The 18,109-nt window shown below is 40.6% G+C and overlaps 1 protein-coding gene across 1 annotated transcript; it reads right to left on the reverse strand.

The window, feature by feature from the left end:
• Positions 1 to 319: 319 nt before the first annotated feature.
• On the reverse strand, positions 320 to 10,999 carry kcnk18 (potassium channel, subfamily K, member 18). Its single transcript, XM_046358743.1, has 3 exons — positions 10,667 to 10,999; positions 10,287 to 10,442; positions 320 to 2,083 (listed from the first exon to the last, which is right to left on the reverse strand). Exons 1-3 carry the CDS (start codon positions 10,893 to 10,895, stop codon positions 1,254 to 1,256), a joined length of 1,215 nt encoding a protein of 404 aa, XP_046214699.1. The 5' UTR covers positions 10,896 to 10,999; the 3' UTR covers positions 320 to 1,253.
• Between the last annotated feature and the right edge of the window lie 7,110 nt (positions 11,000 to 18,109).

Here is an 18,109-nt window from a genome sequence, read left to right on the forward strand (position 1 = left end):
AATGACACAGCTTTCCTGAGATGTAGTTGGCCTGTGCTGTTGCTACTGGGGTTTTATGTGAAGTGGTATGTTGGTTGTGGTCTCTTGTGATTGGCCATTGACAACAAACCTCCCTTTACAACATTGTTCCTCAGGTTGAGTTATGGGCCTTTTTTCAGACCACTCTCTACCTTTCTTTTTTCTTTCTGTGCCCTGAGAATTTGCTGCCATACTAAAAGGATATAAGCATATCATATTTTGCTCTTTGGAATATACTGTGTGAGTAATGTCTCACGATGTCTCGTGTCATTTCTTTCATAAAATATTTAGACACCACACATTGACCTGAACGTGTTTTAATGGTGACGTGAAAGCAGGATATACAGTTTGCTAGACAGCATAAGCTTATGCATGCAGGGTGATTAACAACAAACATGCATTTCTCCATTACACTACTATATTTGCATGTTAGGAGATACTGCTGGCACATAAAAAGCACACAGTCAAAGACTACCTTAATAACAGACACCTTAGCTCAATGAACACAAGGCAATTTGAAAAAACCTTATTGGTAGTACTTCATTTTACCGTACATACATTAGTATTTATACATGATACATACACAACAATAACCATTTGGTACCAGGTACTATAGCTACTAATTGTGTTGAATTATTTTAAGTAAGCACCAGAAAGTATACATTTATAATAAATACAAGGTAAAGAAATAACAGTGGTACAGTACTGTAAAAATAAACTGCTACCACATTATTCCCTATAGAGAAGGCACTGAAAAATGCAGGTGAAAGTTTTAATGTGCACTTCTCACAACTTGTACAAAGACTCATAAACAATTCTAACCAATGCAAGAGTCATTGCAGCTTCAGTCATATCTACCAACAGTAGATTGGGATGTCCCCATCCTAAATCAAAGGTAGAATATTGGACCAACAGGTTGAACTGTAGACAACATGTGTACATACCATAGATAGTATAAGTAACTTGTTGGATAAATATATCCAGACAGAGTGTATATCTATATTCGGGCAAAAGAAATGTAAGATAAATCTCACATACATAAAGTCACATAATTTTGCTTAAGCTTTGGGCACATGCACATTTTCATTTGCTTAGCTTTGCACCCCACTGAGCTAGACACTGTTCCCAAGTCAGCCGTACAGAAGTTTGTGCTTAGTGCTTTTTGGACCCACAATGGCAGGGCCTCATAACCCTAAAACTCTTGAGCCGCCTGGAGGAGGACGAAACGCTTTTTCTCAGTCGCTCCCCAACTCGTCAAACCTCTCTACCATCCCCCCGCTGATGCAGCGCATGCACTGGCGGTAGCAGCTGACGATGCGTGACTGGCCCAGCTTGAAGGCCATGGACATGATGGCCATGCCCATGATGATGAAGACAAAAGTGAGCATGAAGTACTTGGGGTGGTTGGGCACGATGTCACCAAAGCCGATGGTGGTGAGGGTGATGAAGCAAAAGTAGAAGGCGTCAAAGGTGTGGAACTCTGTCTCCCACAGGGGCAGGATGAGGCCTCCAAACAGGATGTAGGCAAACACCACCACCAGGATGAGGAGCAGCGGCACGTTCAGCTTGTCCATATTGTCCCCGATGCCTGTGAAGTCCCAGATGGCAAAGCCCTTGGGCAAGGGGGGCATGCGATCCAGCTCAGGGCAGGAAAGGCTCCGCACCAGTGGGCCCTGCCTGTTGAAGTTCTCCCGGGCAATGATGCGATTGAAGATCTCTGTGTTGTTTCGCAGCTGGATGGAATTGCGCTTCACAGACTGCTGGCTGTGGAGGACCTGTCGGATGTCCATGGGCTCCCGGACCACCACCTCGTGGCTGAAGGTATAGGTCCCGTCCTGGAGGCCCCCCTGCCCTGGCTTCTCTGTGTCATGGGAGGGGGACCAGCGGCCGTATTGGGGCAACCTGCAGAAAAGAGTGTGAAGGTGGCAGTAGGCCCTGGAGAGTAGCATGGCCAGGAGGTCTCCCACATCTGTGATGACCAGGAGCATGAGGGGGATACCCACCATGGCATACAGGATACAGACCACCTTACCAGGCAGGGTCACCGGATAGATCTCTCCATAACCTGAGACAAGAAGAGCAGCAGGGTATGGGATCATACAGGTAGGTAGCTTCCTTATTTCCCTCTCATATCCAAATATTCTTTCTCGACAACAATCACTTTGTGTCTAACCTCAAATTATATTGTAAAAATGTCCGCTCCTAACACACAAAAAAATATGTGCAGAAGATTGAAAGAATATAGGTTGTCAAACATGGTTTTAGATCTATTGCTGCCATCTGTCGGTCATTTCTAATACTGGATTTGCTGATGCTTCTCTAAGGGCATTCAGGGGCATCATACACCCATTATTTTATAAGGGGCACGAAGTATGTGAGGATGGGGGGGGGGGTTAGAGCCATAATAATTATGTCTAATTCTACAGTGCATTCGGAAATTATTCAGACCCCTTCACTTTTTGTTACATTACAGCCTGATTCTAAAATGGATATAATTATTTTTTCTCTCATCAATCTACACACAATACCCCACAATGACAAAGCAAAAACAGGTTTTTAGAAATGTTTGCAAAAAAACTGAAATACCTTATTTACATAACTATTCAGACCCTTTGCAATGAGGCTCGAAATTGAGCTCGGTGCATCCCGTTTCCATTGATCATCCTTGAGATGTTTTTAGAACTTGATTGGAGTCCACCTGTGGTAAATTCAATTGATTGGACATGATTTGGAAAGGCACACATCTGTCTATATAAGGTCCCACAGTTGACAGTGCATGTCAGAGCAAAAACCAGACCATGAGGTCGAAGGAACTGTCCGTAGAGCTCCGAGACAGGATTGTGTCGAGTCACAGATCTGGGGAAGGGTACTAAAAATGTCAGCAGCATTGAAGGTCTCCAAGAACATAGTGGCCTCCATCATTCTTAAGTGGAAGAAGTTTGGAACCGCCAATACTCTTCCAAGACTTTATCCCGTAAATGATTTCATGATGGTTGCGTCGCTGTTTTAAATGCACTTTGAATTGTTATTAAACCATTTATCCATCACATGAATCATTCTATTTGGTATTTGTTGTGGAATTGTTAGATATTACTTGTTAGATATTGCTGCACTGGCGAATCTAGAAGCATAAGCATTTCGCTACACTCGCAATCAAATCTGCTAACCATGTGTATGTGACCAATAACAATTGATTTGATTTCATTCTGGCTGCATGTGTCCCTCTCCTCTCCCCATCTCTAACTGGGGCTCACGTTACACAAACCGGCTCGCACGTCTGCTTCAAAAAGTGTTGGCAAAAACAATTCTCCGATATGATTGTGTTTATTTGGCCACTTGTGATAAATTCTAAAAGGATTTATAAAAGCAATCAGTTTGCAGTTCTCACTGGACAGTATGTTGTTAATAATTTTCTAAAGGTAATGAAATAATGGATATTATGATTGGGCACTAGTCAGCCTATCAATAGCCTATTTGTTGCCTTAGCTTTCTCTTACTGACAGTTCGAGTTGAGATGCGTTTGGAATTGGAAAGTTTACGAGGTGAACTCATTCATTCTTTTAAAAATATTCTGTCTGCAGTGACTTTTGTCTGGGCTGCTTCAAATGGGTTACACTGGAGTTTGTTTTAATACCATTACTTCATTCCAACTACAAAATGTCTTATGAAATCATGCATTCATTGCACATGATAATGCATAAGATGGTGGTTTTGAAGATGTGTAATTTTAACATTGTGGGACTGCAGGCAGGAGCTGGATGAGATCTGGCAGGAGCAGGTCAGTGTTGGCAAAAAAAACCTGTGGGGGTGGGCACGGTACTAGAAAATCAGTTCTCCGCAGACCTCTACTACAGAGGACCACGATGTGGGTAGTGGACAAACATTGACATCCATTTGGCCAAAACAGACATCTATATTGTGCTATACTGTACTCTACTCTACTATTCTCGACTGTACTCTACCGTACTGTGCTCTACTATACTGTGCTCTACTCTACAGACCAAGACCACTAGATCAAGAGTTCAGGGGCCCTTTCTTCAATTGTTAGAAATGCAAGAAGAGTAAACTCGAGCACAGAGCAGTAGAGTACAGTACAGTAGGATACAGTATAGCAGAGCACAGTAACTTGTCATGGTCTCAACTCACTGGCTCTGCGACTGAATCTTGGGACCAATGTCCTGGTATAAATCTTAAGTCTTGGCTCCTAGATATTACCTTAGTCTTTGGTTTACGAACTATACGCAACCCAATTTGAAATAGACAATGCTCTCTGATCATTGGCTGATCACTCCCAACCCATAGGAATCCCCACCCAGTTGACTACTTTAAAAAAAATGGAGGAAGCCCTCAATGCCAATGTCTATATCAAAACAAGTTATTTTCATATATAGTCTTTTGACCATACAGGGATACACTACTATTCAAAAGTTTGGGTTCACTTAGAAATTTCCTTGTTTTTGAAAAAGAAAGCACTTTTTCTATCCATTAAAATAACATCAAATTGATCAGAATACAGTGTAGACATTGTTAATGTTGTAAATGACTATTGTAGCTGGAAACGGTAGATTTTTAATGGAATATTTACATAGGCGTACAGAGGCCCATTATCAGCAACCATCACTCCTGTGTTCCAATGTCACGTTGTGTAAGCTAGACAAGTTTATCATTTTAAAAGGCTAATTGATCATTAGAAAACCCTTTTGCAATTATGTTAGCACAGCTGAAAATTGTCATGCTGATTAAAGAAACAATCAAACTGGCCTTCTTTAGACAAGTTGAGTATCTGGAGCATCAGATTTGTGGGTTCGTTACAGGCTCAAAATGGCCAGAAACAAAGAATGTTCTTCTGAAACACGCCAGTTTATTCTTGTTCTGAGATATTAAGACTATTCCATGTGAGAAATTGCCAAGAAACTGAAGATCTCGTACAACTCTGTGTACTACTCCCTTCACAGAACAGCGCAAACTGGCTCTAAACTGAATAGAAAGAGGAGTGGGAGGCCCCGGTGCACAACTGAGCAAGAGGACAAGTACATTAGAGTGTCTAGTTTGAGAAACAGAGTCCTCAACTGGCAGCTTCATTAAATAGTACCCGCAAAATACCAGTCTCAACGTCAACAGTGAAGAGGCGACTCCGGGATGCTGGCCTTCTAGGCAGAGTTCCTCTGTCCAGTGTCTGTGTTCTTTTGCCCATCTAAATATTGAATTTTTATTGGCCAGTCTGAGATGGCTTTTTCGTTGCAACTCTGCCTAGAAGGCTAGCATCCCAGAGTCGCCTCTTCACTGTTGACGTTGAGACTGGTATTTTGCGGGTACAATTTAATGAAGCTGCCAGTTGAGGACTTGAGGTGTCTGTTTCTCAAACTAGACACTAATAATAGTATGGAAATCATGTATTTTATTTTGTAAAGTGGTTTCTTGCATCAAACACACAACATTTTCAATCACCTACTTGTCTGAAGGACAAGTGGATAAAACAGGTGAATGTCAAGCCCTGCATGTTTTTTTTCTCATAGAACGTAGGCCCTACATTGAACACCACAAATTGGCTGTAACTGAATGCTGAATGATAGAACAGCTCAAATGTTATAGGATGCATTTTCTCCATAGTTTTTTTTTAATGGTAGTCCACTCTGGTAGGTCTACATTATGATCAAATAGCCACAGAAGCCTACTTGGCCACTGTTAAAACTGTAACTTAATGGTGGCACAGCCTCAATGTTCACAATAAAAGAGCGCTGGAAGTTGCACATGATTTTCAGAACGTTCAAGTTTGCGCTCAGCAGACCTGAAATTTGCTCAGTGCCGTAGCGGCATTTTGCCCTAGTTAAACCAAGGTACCAGGGTGCCGGTCTAGAAGCACAGCTTTGACTGCTCCTATAATTTTGCTTCGGTACTGCAGCTTAACTGATGCTTGGCCCAGAAAGACATTTTTCATACACGGCTACATAGAGAAGTCAGATTAGAAAATTCCTATTAAGACACTTTAGTCATCACCTTTGTGCACAAAACATCAATTGAATTATTCTAATAATTGTCGCTGAGGCCAATACATTTTTTTCACAGCCGAAGAGATTCAAATTGTACATTCATCCAATGTCTGCCATGTTTTTTTGTCACGTATACTCCCTCTCCAGCCTAGGGCATCAGGCTGCTGATTATCACGCACACCTGTCACCATCGTCTCGCGCACCTGCGCCTCTTGACAATCACCTGGACTCCTTCACCTCCTTGATTATCTTCCCTATGTATGTCACTCCCCGAGGTTCTTTCCTCCGGTGTTATTGACTCGGTTTTCATGTTGGCGTCTTGTTTGTGTTTCGTGTTTAATTGTTTCATTTACTTATTAAAACACTCACTCCCTGAACTTGCTTCTCGACTCTCAGCGTGCTCGTTATATTTTTGGATTACGTGATGATGCCGTCGCTGCTCACGCTGCTTCCTGTGCACACCGAGTACTAGCATGTGATGTTGTTCGGTATAAACGGGATGCAATCCGGATATAGACGGTTCATAAATTGGCATATGTGAACATGAGTAGATAACCTTGAAAACAAAGGTCTTGGATGAAGTCTCCAGTTCTTACTATACCTCAATGAGCTAAACATGAGCACAATTCCCACCTGCATTTTAAGCCCCGCATACCCAAACTTGTGATTTGCTGGGAGAGTTGTCTGTCTGAAAAGGACCCTACCCTGATTTTTTTTCTCCCTTTTGAAATGTCAGAGAGAAGCGGACATATCCAAGACTATTGAGAGAGTGTCCCTGGCAATGATGGTTTCATGATGGAACAGTGAAGCTTCATAAGAGTGACTATAGACGCAAATCATAGCATTAACAACAAATGTATAATAACAATATGTCATACGAGCACAATCATTTACAATTTGACGACCAAGGGATAAAGAGGAAAAATAGTTGAGATGAGATCCATTGTGGTTTTCTAGTAGTGACATAAGGATATATTGTGGTGATCTTGGAGATTGGAACCTAGAAAGCAATAATTATCAATAATGTGGAAAGAAGTCAGTCTTGAGACCTCTAATCTGCTTCTGGTGATGTGAAATGCATTTTGGTCTTCGAGGGACTTTCTTCAGTAATTTGCGGCCTTCCTGTTTGCCGACCAAGCTATTAGCCATTAACCCCAACATAAATGGACCATGATAGCTATCATATATCAGACCTTAACAGACTTCCTAATGTATTTTATGAACATAAAGTGGAACATTAACAAAAAAATAGAGTGCAGAGATTGTCATTCAAAATGGGATTCTGATGTAATATTACTTGGTTTGGAGTGTTTGAGTGTTTTCCAACATGTTTTAGCAACATTTGCATAATGCCTTGTAGTCAATGGCAAGTGATGACAATTGTATATGTACTGAAACAAAATATGGAGGGAAAAAAACGTTTTTGGGGGATCAACTACAATCACAGAAAGAGTGAAAAGAAGCCTACATGTAAAAATGTGTGAACTTCCCCTGCAGGTACTCCCACAACATTAGAAAATAACAAATGGAATCTAGCAACCTCTCCCTTTTCCGATATATGATCAGTAAATGTTTGGTTCAATACATCATGGCTCACTAGAAAATCATGCTATTGAATGGTGTATGGCTTGCCAACTGTATAGAGGATGGCCCTAAAAATGGTCAAAGAATCCAGCTACCCAAGTTATAGACTTCTCTCTGCTACCACATGACAAATGGTACTGATGTATGAAGTCTGGAACCAGCAGGACCGTGAACAGCTTCTACCCCCAAGCCATAAGACTGATAAATAGCTACCCGGACTATCTGCATAGAACCTTTTTGACTCATCACATACGATGCTGTTACTGTTCATTATCTGTCCCTTTATTCCTAGTTAAATCAAAATCAAATCAAAGTTGATTTGTCTCGTGCTCCGAATAAAACAGTGAAATGCTTACTTACAGGCTCTAACCAATAGAGCAAAAAAAGGTATTAGGTGAACAATAGGTAGGTAAAAAAATAAAACAGTATAAAGACAGGCTATATACAGTAGCGAGGCTACATACAGACACAGGTTAGTCAGGCTGATTGAGATAGTATGTACATGTAGATATGGTTAATGTGACTATGCATATATGATGAACAGAGAGTAGCAGTAGCGTAAAAGAGGGGTTGTTATATGCACATCCTGTATCTACATGTACCTCAATTACCTCGTACCCCTGCACATCGACCCATGTATATAGCCAAGATATCATTGCTCATTGTGTATCTATAGTATTATTGCAGTTAAAATTCTCTTTATTATTACAGTTTTACTTTTCATTATTTCTCTATTTTCTTTCTCTCTGCATTGTTGAGAAGGGCCCGTAAGTAAGCATTTCACTGTTAGTCCACACCTGTTGTTTATGAAGCATGTGACAAATACATTTTTGATTTGATACACTAAAAGTTTCGAGATTCAGAACAATGCTGAACAAGAACTACAAAATATGCATGTGTGAAAAACTGTCTGCAAATGCAGTTGATGGGAATGGTCCATTAGCAATCATGGCTAGGCACTAATGCTGAAGCTGTGGCTTGAAATGGCTGTTGAGTGAAGTCTAGACTGGGGGTGAGGCCAGGTCAATGATCTATGTTCTTCACTAAAGGAGCGCTGAAAGAGAAGGCTAACCAGTATCTTATCTTGTTACTTTAACCACTGGACATACATTACATTGCCCTCACACTCCCTCAAGATGGTAGTAGTTGTATAGTCAGTGACCACATATATCATTGACAGTTCATATTATGTATATAGGCACATCTTAAGACACAAATACTCCTGTATTATTCTTATGGGCACAGCCTCTGATTTCAATTATTTATATGACATCTTCATCTTAAGGTGCAATCAAAGTAGTGGTTTTGTCCCTGGTGGTGATCATCGCAATCAGAGAGGGTCTGAGCCCAGCGTGAACCTGCACCAGGGACTGACACATGAAAGGCGCACAGAACATAGCAACCCCCCCCCCCCCCCATTCTTTGCAGCAGCTGTCTGCAGATGAGAACCACAAGGTGCTTGCAAGAATGAATGCAGAGCACAGCCAACTGTTTTTTATGTCTGTAAGTTTTATAACGTGTAAGAATAACATCCCTAACATAGTCTGCCATTTAACTCATTTGGTTTTGAATACTGCCATCATAGCTCGTTCCTGTTGTCCCCGGAAAGGCTAATTTATTTGACATTAATGCAGTCATTTTAAACTCAATTAAAAAATGGTTGCCTCTGGAAAATAATTGTATGGGAGGTGGTCAAGGAACCACATTTGTTTAATTTAGGGAACGCGGTAATCTACTCTATGTATATCGACATTGCATGTGCTACTAGATACAAGTATGTCAATGTCAACCATTGTTTTAACAATTCATTTGACAAATGATAAGGGTTAGATGGATATGAATTCGTACTACAGTCCAGACTTTTTTTGGGAAAATGTTTACGCATCGATCTGTTAATACTACTGATAACTTTGTCCATGAAATGCTCTGATGTGACATGCACAAATGTGTAATGTGTATTCCACAGTATTTCCATTTAACGACAAACTATTTATCAGGGAGGTATGGTAGGAGTCAAATCAGCTATGGTAGCAATTACAGATAGACAAATCCACGACAAATCCACGACAAATCCACAAAATATCACATTTTCAATCCCTGTTGGCCAAACCCGTTGTTTCATGGTTGACTGCTGATTGATGGAGAGCGGATCAACTCTCATTTACAGCCTGATAACATCAGTTCACTCAGTGAGCATGGCACTCAGCACACTAAGACCAAAGTTCATCAAGCCTGAGGGCCAACAACATGATTTAATGTGGTGGAAATTTCAATGACTAAAGAGATGAGAGAGACAGTGTCCTATTTGTAAAAAACAAACATAGTAATGACAATGTACTAATAATACATCATGCCTGGTGTTCCAAATCCATGGATATTTATTTCAGGTGGGCTTCATTTTGACAGGAAAGCCATTGTTGCTTAGAGGCAATCTATATCAGTGGTGACCATGCATAACCAGACATAACAATTGAGAGTATCTATCTATATTGTCCTAATGAGGCTATACATTTACAAAGAGAATCAAATGAGCCCAAAACATTTGCAAATGGTCTACAACACCAGCACAATTATATTTTAGTATACTGTAGGCCTAATGTGCTGTCTTAATTAGGCCTATTTTGTGTTTGTTTTGCATGTCTTTTAACTTTAAGACGAAACTTCACTTAAAAGTTGGTCATTTAGATGACTTACCCACGGTTGTGAATACAGTACAACAGAAGAACAGGGATGGATAGAATGTCCATCGCTCTGGACGTTGAAGCCATATGGACTTGAACCCTCCGTTGATTTCTTTCTCTAGTTCTTTCACCAACTGTTGTTCTTGAGAAGAATTGCTGGACAAATTACCTGTAAATAAAAGGCAGTTATTTGAATGAAGTTAATCGTAAACATTTTTGAACATAATGTAAAAATCCTATTTTCACCCCATCTATAAAGACTGTAGCCATATATTATAACAAGTTATAACAATAATAATAATAAACATCGATCTAGTTTTGGCTGAGTTTCTGTATAGCACATCGGCTGATGTAAAAAGGGCTTTATAAATACATTTGATTGATTTACCTTACCTGGATAATTTTGAATTGTGCGCAACAGTTTACCCAAAAACTCATGATATTCCCCTTCTGTTTTGTACACACTCCCTCCCTCAATGCACCAGAATAGCACCGCTCCCAAGGCGGCATATCCGACGAGTGAAAGTATGAGAAAAACGTGAGGAAACAGCTTCCATAGCTTTGAAGTACACTTTTTGGAATTCTCTATCGAACTTCGTGTTTTACCCAATGCCAACGACATCTTGCAGTCTCTGAAGAGCTATTGGAACGTGATGCCAAATTCTCTCTCCATGGCTGTCAAGACAGTCCGACAGCGAGAAGCGCAGAATGATATGTGTCCGCCATCCCCCCGCATTAAGCAAACACCAAATTGAAGTCCCCCGGGAGACAAGTGCTATTGACTTCATCTCTCAGGTAGGCTATTTTAAAACTCCACAAAATAGGACATTTATTCGTTTTGTATTTGATTCCACATTAAAGCCTCCTTAACTGGATAATGCAATTGCCATTTGAATCAGTAAACACAATTTGATCTTGCCCCCTCGCCTTTTTGAGCATTGAGCGACAGGTGTTGATGCCATCTATATTTAGCTAGCCCCATATGAATGCAGCTGTTGTTTCAGAAGAACAACTGGAGCTTGACACATTCCAGCCAGTAAAACAGGCATTTCCCTACAAGGCACAGCGACAAAACTGCATTAAAAGCATCCTACAAACTTTACAACAAACTTCTGCTGCTGTGAATCACAATGGAAATCATTGGGTGAATTATGACCATTGCCTAAAACATTGACTAAATAGGCATACTGCTTTACTTAGTTGTGATATTACCTGTTTAGGTGTAGGATCTTAATTTGAAACAGTTTGCTACAGCAGGAAAATGAATTATTATGTGGATTATAATTCATGAACATGTTTGTAGGGTTGATACCAGATGAGGCTGGTGGGAGTAAATCAGTGGAAATGTATAAGCACATCAAACACATTGAAACAATGCGTTTGACTCCATTTCATTGATTCCATTCCAGCCACTACAATCAGCCTGTATAGCTCCTCCCACCAGCCTCCTCTGGTTGATATATTTTGTGTAAGGGAACATTTAAAAGTGGGAATTACAAACTTCAGAAGCCTTTTTAAACTGCAGATACACTATAAGTTTTACATTTCCTGCATTGCAGAAATGTTCTGCAACAGAGTGATCAAATTAAGATCCTACATCTGAATAAAGAGCCTTCTGCAAAGCAAGAAATATACTCTAAATGTTTGTATTTAGCTTTCAATTAATCCTGTCCTGTTTAATCCAACAAATCACATTAAAAGGTGCACAATGTCAGACGGTCACTTCAAAGTCTTTTGAGACTGTTGCCAAGGTCCGAAAGGACTGCATGGATGGGTGTGTGTTTTAAGGTCTCAAGCAAGGTGCTTCATCATGTGAGCGGGGTTCACCAAAACACAAGTAACGAAACAAACCTACCAGAAGGTTGTCCAATTTTGTGAGACAGGCAATGAAGAACCTTCTATGGGTAGGAGCCTTTGTTGCTGCCCTATGCTGGGATAAGGGATTGAGTACGGGTAGGAGCCAACAAAGGGTTTATTCTCAGACTAGTTTTTTCTTATTCTTCATGTCATGTTGTATAATGTAGGAGACAGGCACCGGAATACGAAATAGAGGGATTTTTGTTTCTCTGCCCAAAATAGAGTACGTCATGAACATGACAGGGACGAAGCCCAAAACAAACACGTATATACAGTTGAAGTCGGAAGTTTACATAAACTAGTTTTAATGACTCCAACTTAAGTGTTTCAACCACTCCACAAATTACTTGTCAACAAACTATAGTTTTGGCAAGTCGGTTAGGCCATCTACTTTGTGCATGACACAAGTCATTTTTCCAATTGTTTACAGACAAATTTTACTTATAATTAACTGAATCAAAATTCCCATCGGTCAGAAGTTTACATACACTAAGTTGACTGTGCCTTTAAACAGCTTGGAAAATTCCAGAAAATGATTTCATGGCTTTAGAAGCTTCTGATAGGCTAATTGACATCATTTGAGTCAATTGGAGGTGTACCTGTGATGTATTTCAAGACCTACCTTCAAACTCAGTGCCTCTTTGCTTGACAGGGGCGGCAGGGTAGCCTAGTGGTTAGAGTGTTGGACTAGGTTGAGGTTGCAAGTTCAAATCCCCGATCGGACAAGGTACAAATCTATCGTTCTGCCCCTGAACAGGCAGTTAACCCACTGTGCAAAAAGTGCAAATCAATCCCAGAACAGCAAAGGACCTTGTGAAGATGCTGGAAGAAACCGGTACAAAAGTATCTGGGCGGCAGCGTAGCCTAGTGGTTAGAGTGTTGGACTAGTAACCGGAAGGTTGCGAGTTCAAACCCCCGAGCTGACAAGGTACAACAGCAAAGGACCTTGTGAAGATGCTGTCGTTCTGCCCCTGAACAGGCAGTTAACCCACTGTTCCCAGGCAGTCATTGAAAATAAGAATGTGTTCTTAACCGACTTGCCTGGTTAAATAAAGGAAAAATAAAACAAGTCCAATATCAACATAACCTGAAAGGCAACTCAGCAAGGAAGAAGCCACTGCTCCAAAACCTCAACGGTTTTCTAGATGTGAAGGAGAGTCGGACCAAAACACAGCGTGTAGATTGCGATCCATGTTTAATCAACAAACACAAACACTACAATAAATGTAACGAAAACCAAAACAGCCTATACTTGTCAACTAACACAGGAACTAAGGACAATCACCCACAACACAACCAAATAATATGGCTGCCTAAATATGGTTCCCAATCAGAGACAACGATAAACACCTGCCTCTGATTGAGAACCACTCCAGACAGCCATAGACTTTGCTAGATACCCCACTAAGCTACAATACCAACACCAAAACCCCAAGACAAAACACACCACAATACAAAAACCCCATGCCACACCCTGGCCTGACCCAATACATAAAGATAAACACAAAATACTTCGACAAGGGCGTGACAACCTCCATAAAAAGACTACGGTTTGCAACTGCACATCGGGTCAAAGATCGCACTTTTTAGAGAAATGTCTTCTGGTCTGATAAAACAAAAATAGAGCATAATGGCCATAATGACCATCGTTATGTTCGGAGGAAAAGGGGGAGGCTTGCAAGCCAAAGATCACCATCCCAAGCACGGGGGTGGCAGCATCATGTTGTGGTGGTGCTTTGCTGCAGGAGGGACTGGTGCACTTCACAAGATAGATGGCATCATCAGGCAGGAAAATTATGTGGGTATATTGAAGCAACATCTCAAGCCATCAGTCAGGAAGTTAAAGCTTGGTTGCAAATGGGTCTTCCAAATGGACAATGACCCAAAGCATACTTCCAAAGTTGTGGCAAAATGGCTTAAGGACAACAAAGTTATTGGAGTGGCCATCACAAAGCCCTGACCTCAATCCTATAGGACATTTTTGGGCAGAACTGAAAAGGCGTGTGCGAGCAAGGAGGCCTACGAACCTGACTCAGTTACTCCAGCTCTGTCAGGAGGAATGGGCCAAAATTCACCCAACTTATTGTGGGAAGCTTGTGGAAGGCTACCCGAAATTTTTGACCCAAGTTAAACAATTTAAAGGCAATGCTACCAAATACTAATTGAGTGTATGGAAACTTCTGACCCACTGGGAATGTGATGAAAGAAATACAAGCTGAAATAAATAATTCTTAAAAATAAAGTGGTGATCCTAACTGATCTAAGGCAGGTAATTTTTACTAGGATTTTAAAAAACTGAGTTTAAATGTATTTGGCTAAGGTGTATGTAAACGTCCGACTTCAACTGTATATAACACAGGGCTGTAACCCAAACCAAGCGCGAGGTGGAAACCTCTAATAAATACACGGGACGAGACCCGTAATAACAATACAGGGGACGAGACCCGTAATAATAATACAGGGGACGAGACCCGTAATAACAATACAGGGGACGAGACCCGTAATAATAATACAGGGGACGAGACCCATAATAACAACACAGGGGACGAGACCCATAATAATAATACAAAGGGACGAGACCCATAATAATAATACAAAGGGACGAGACCCGTAATAACAATACAGGGGACGAGACCCATAATAACAATACAGGGGACGAGACCCATAATAATAATACAAAGGGACGAGACCCATAATAATAATACAAAGGGACGAGACCTGTAATAATAATACAGGGGACGAGACCCATAATAATAATACAAAGGGACGAGACCCATAATAACAACACAGGGGACGAGACCCATAATAATAATACAAAGGGACGAGACCCGTAATAACAATACAGGGGACGAGACCCATAATAATAATACAAAGGGACGAGACCCATAATAACAACACAGGGGACGAGACCCATAATAATAATACAAAGGGACGAGACCCATAATAATAATACAAAGGGACGAGACCTGTAATAATAATACAGGGGACGAGACCCGTAATAATAATACAGGGGACGAGACCCGTAATAACAATACAGGGGACGAGACCCATAATAACAATACAGGGGACGAGACCCGTAATAATAATACAAAGGGACGAGACCCATAATAATAATACAAAGGGACGAGACCCGTAATAACAATACAGGGGACGAGACCCGTAATAATAATGCAGGGGACGAGACCCGTAATAATAATACAGGGGACGAGACCCGTAATAACAATACAGGGGACGAGACCCATAATAACAATACAGGGGACGAGACCCGTAATAATAATACAGGGGATGAGACCCGTAATAATAATACAGGGGATGAGACCCATAATAATAATACAGGGGACGAGACCCGTAATAATAATACAGGGGACGAGACCCGTAATAATAATACAGGGGACGAGACCCGTAATAATAATACAGGGGACGAGACCCGTAATAATAATACAGGGGACGAGACCCGTAATAATAATACAGGGGATGAGACCCGTAATAATAATACAAAGGGACGAGACCCATAATAATAATACATGGGACGAGACCCGTAATAATAATACAGGGGACGAGACCCGTAATAATAATACAGGGGACGAGACCCGTAATAACAATACAGGGGACGAGACCCATAATAACAATACAGGGGACGAGACCCGTAATAATAATACAGGGGATGAGACCCGTAATAATAATACAGGGGATGAGACCCATAATAATAATACAGGGGACGAGACCCGTAATAATAATACAGGGGACGAGACCCGTAATAATAATACAGGGGACGAGACCCGTAATAATAATACAGGGGACGAGACCCGTAATAATAATACAGGGGACGAGACCCGTAATAATAATACAGGGGACGAGACCCGTAATAATAATACAGGGGACGAGACCCGTAATAATAATACAGGGGATGAGACCCGTAATAATAATACAAAGGGACGAGACCCATAATAATAATACATGGTAACACAAAAGCCGATACCATAATGGTTTTGTTATACTGTATTTCAGTCTTCTTTGATATATATACTGTGTAATATTGGGATGCAAACTAAAAATGTAATCTGACATGGTACTTTTTTTAAGCCCATAACCATGTGTATGAGGTGTATACTTTTGTTTCAAAGTAGATTTGCTTAAGACTACCAAGAAACACTCTGTGTGACCCTGATTTAGCCCACTGCAGTAAAAGGTTAAAGCAGACAATTGTAAGAAAATTGTTAGGCCTAAGAAGAAGCCTTACCTGGCCTAAGAGGTAAGTGGACACATTTGACCATGTGAGTTCTCTGAGCCTGACTATATAGGCTACTCTCCAGGTGAATACCAAACCATTCAGAGTTTAGACCCCATGACACTACTTCTGCAAAACATCCTCCAGTGGGCGTACATATAGGCCTACTGTACAATAATTCAGATGAGGAGTGGTCTTACTGTGAAACTTGCTGCACTATCTGTATGGTCATCACACACATTTGAGCATCATACAATCATATAATGGTCCAATGAATAGTGATCAATTGATAGTACCATACACAGACATTGCTGTAGTCTGTGACATGCTGTGTCACACTACGTCTACAATCGCAATTGATCAGTCTGGTGGATGATTGATCCCAATCACCATAAAAGTGTTTCATTTGTACTCAACAATGAATTACTTAATTATAGTGTGCATTATTCCATAGCTTGAATACTCTCAACACCGATAGCTTGTCCCTCAACCATTATCAACGACTGTTCAATGTAAACCTTGCACTGTATGTTTTGTACATACTGTCCGAACACATCCCAGTATGTGAGTAGTAAACCTTGAGAAAGCTACAAGAGCTCTTACCATATAAAACAACCTATTGTGTTAACAGCTAATGTCTGGTCAATGTTAGCTTTGTAAATATTTAGCTGAAATTAAGGCTGGTATAAACAGAGATCAGTGAGTTTCAGAATCACAAGGCTCTGATAGGTGGCTTAACGGCCAAGTAAGGCGGCATTCGGGCTGCTCACATTCTTATGTCTGGAGCAGACATATACTCTCAGACAAACCTTTTATTAGTGAAGTAAGTCAGCTGTTGTTTGAATTAGGTGACGTGCTTTTTGATGTTGGATGATTGCTATAGTCTCAGCTTCTAGCCTGGTGGGGCCACAGTATTTTAAACTCTTTGTTCGTTGCCAATGTTCTCATGCTTGGGTAGAACGTGTCAGCAATTGATCAAATAAGGTATACATTTGTATCAAATCAAATTGTATTGGTTACATACACATGGTTAGTAGATGTTATTGCGAGTGTAGCGATCTAACAATTCCACAACAACTGCATAATACACACAAATCTAAGTAAAGGAATGGAATAAGAATATATACATATTAATATATGGATGAGCAATGGCAGAGTGGCATAGGCAAGATGCAATAGATGGTATAAAATACAGTATATTCATACAGTTGAAGTCGGAAGTTTACATACACCTTAGCCAAATACATTTAAACTCAGTTTTTCACAATTCCTGACATTTAATCCTAGTAAAAATTCCATGTCTTAGGTCAGTTAGGATCACCACTTCATTTTAAGAATGTGAAATATCAGAATAATAGCAGAGAAAATAATTTATTTCAGCTTTTATTTATTTCATCACATTCCCAGTGGGTCATAAGTTTACGTACACTCAATTAGTATTTTGTAGCATTGCATTTAAATTCTTTAACTTGGGTCAAACGTTTTGGGTAGCCTTCCACAAGCTTCCCACAATAAGTTGGGTGAATATTGGCCCATTCCTCCTGACAGAGCTGGTTGTAACTGAGTCAGGTTTGTAGGCCTCCTGCCTCACAAACGCTTTTTCAGTTCTGCCCACAAATTTTCTATAGGATTGAGGTCAGGGCTTTGTGATGGCCACTCCAATACCTTTACTTTGTTGTCCACAACTTTGGAAGTATGCTTAACTTCCCTACTGATGTCTTGAGATGTTGCTTCAATATATCAACCTAATT

This window comes from Oncorhynchus gorbuscha, linkage group LG08 (genome assembly GCF_021184085.1).
Source record: "Oncorhynchus gorbuscha isolate QuinsamMale2020 ecotype Even-year linkage group LG08, OgorEven_v1.0, whole genome shotgun sequence".
Lineage (NCBI taxonomy): Eukaryota > Metazoa > Chordata > Actinopteri > Salmoniformes > Salmonidae > Oncorhynchus > Oncorhynchus gorbuscha.

Bases quoted from the DNA above. Each gene is read 5' to 3' on its own strand.
- kcnk18 (XM_046358743.1), bottom strand. From the start codon at position 10,895: ATGTCGTTGGCATTGGGTAAAACACGAAGTTCGATAGAGAATTCCAAA. The intron at 10,443-10,666 runs GTAAGGTAAATC...TTTTATTTACAG, and splicing joins CACAATTCAAAATTATCCAG to GTAATTTGTCCAGCAATTCT. The intron at 2,084-10,286 runs GTAAGTCATCTA...TTCTTGTCTCAG, and splicing joins TACTGTATTCACAACCGTGG to GTTATGGAGAGATCTATCCG.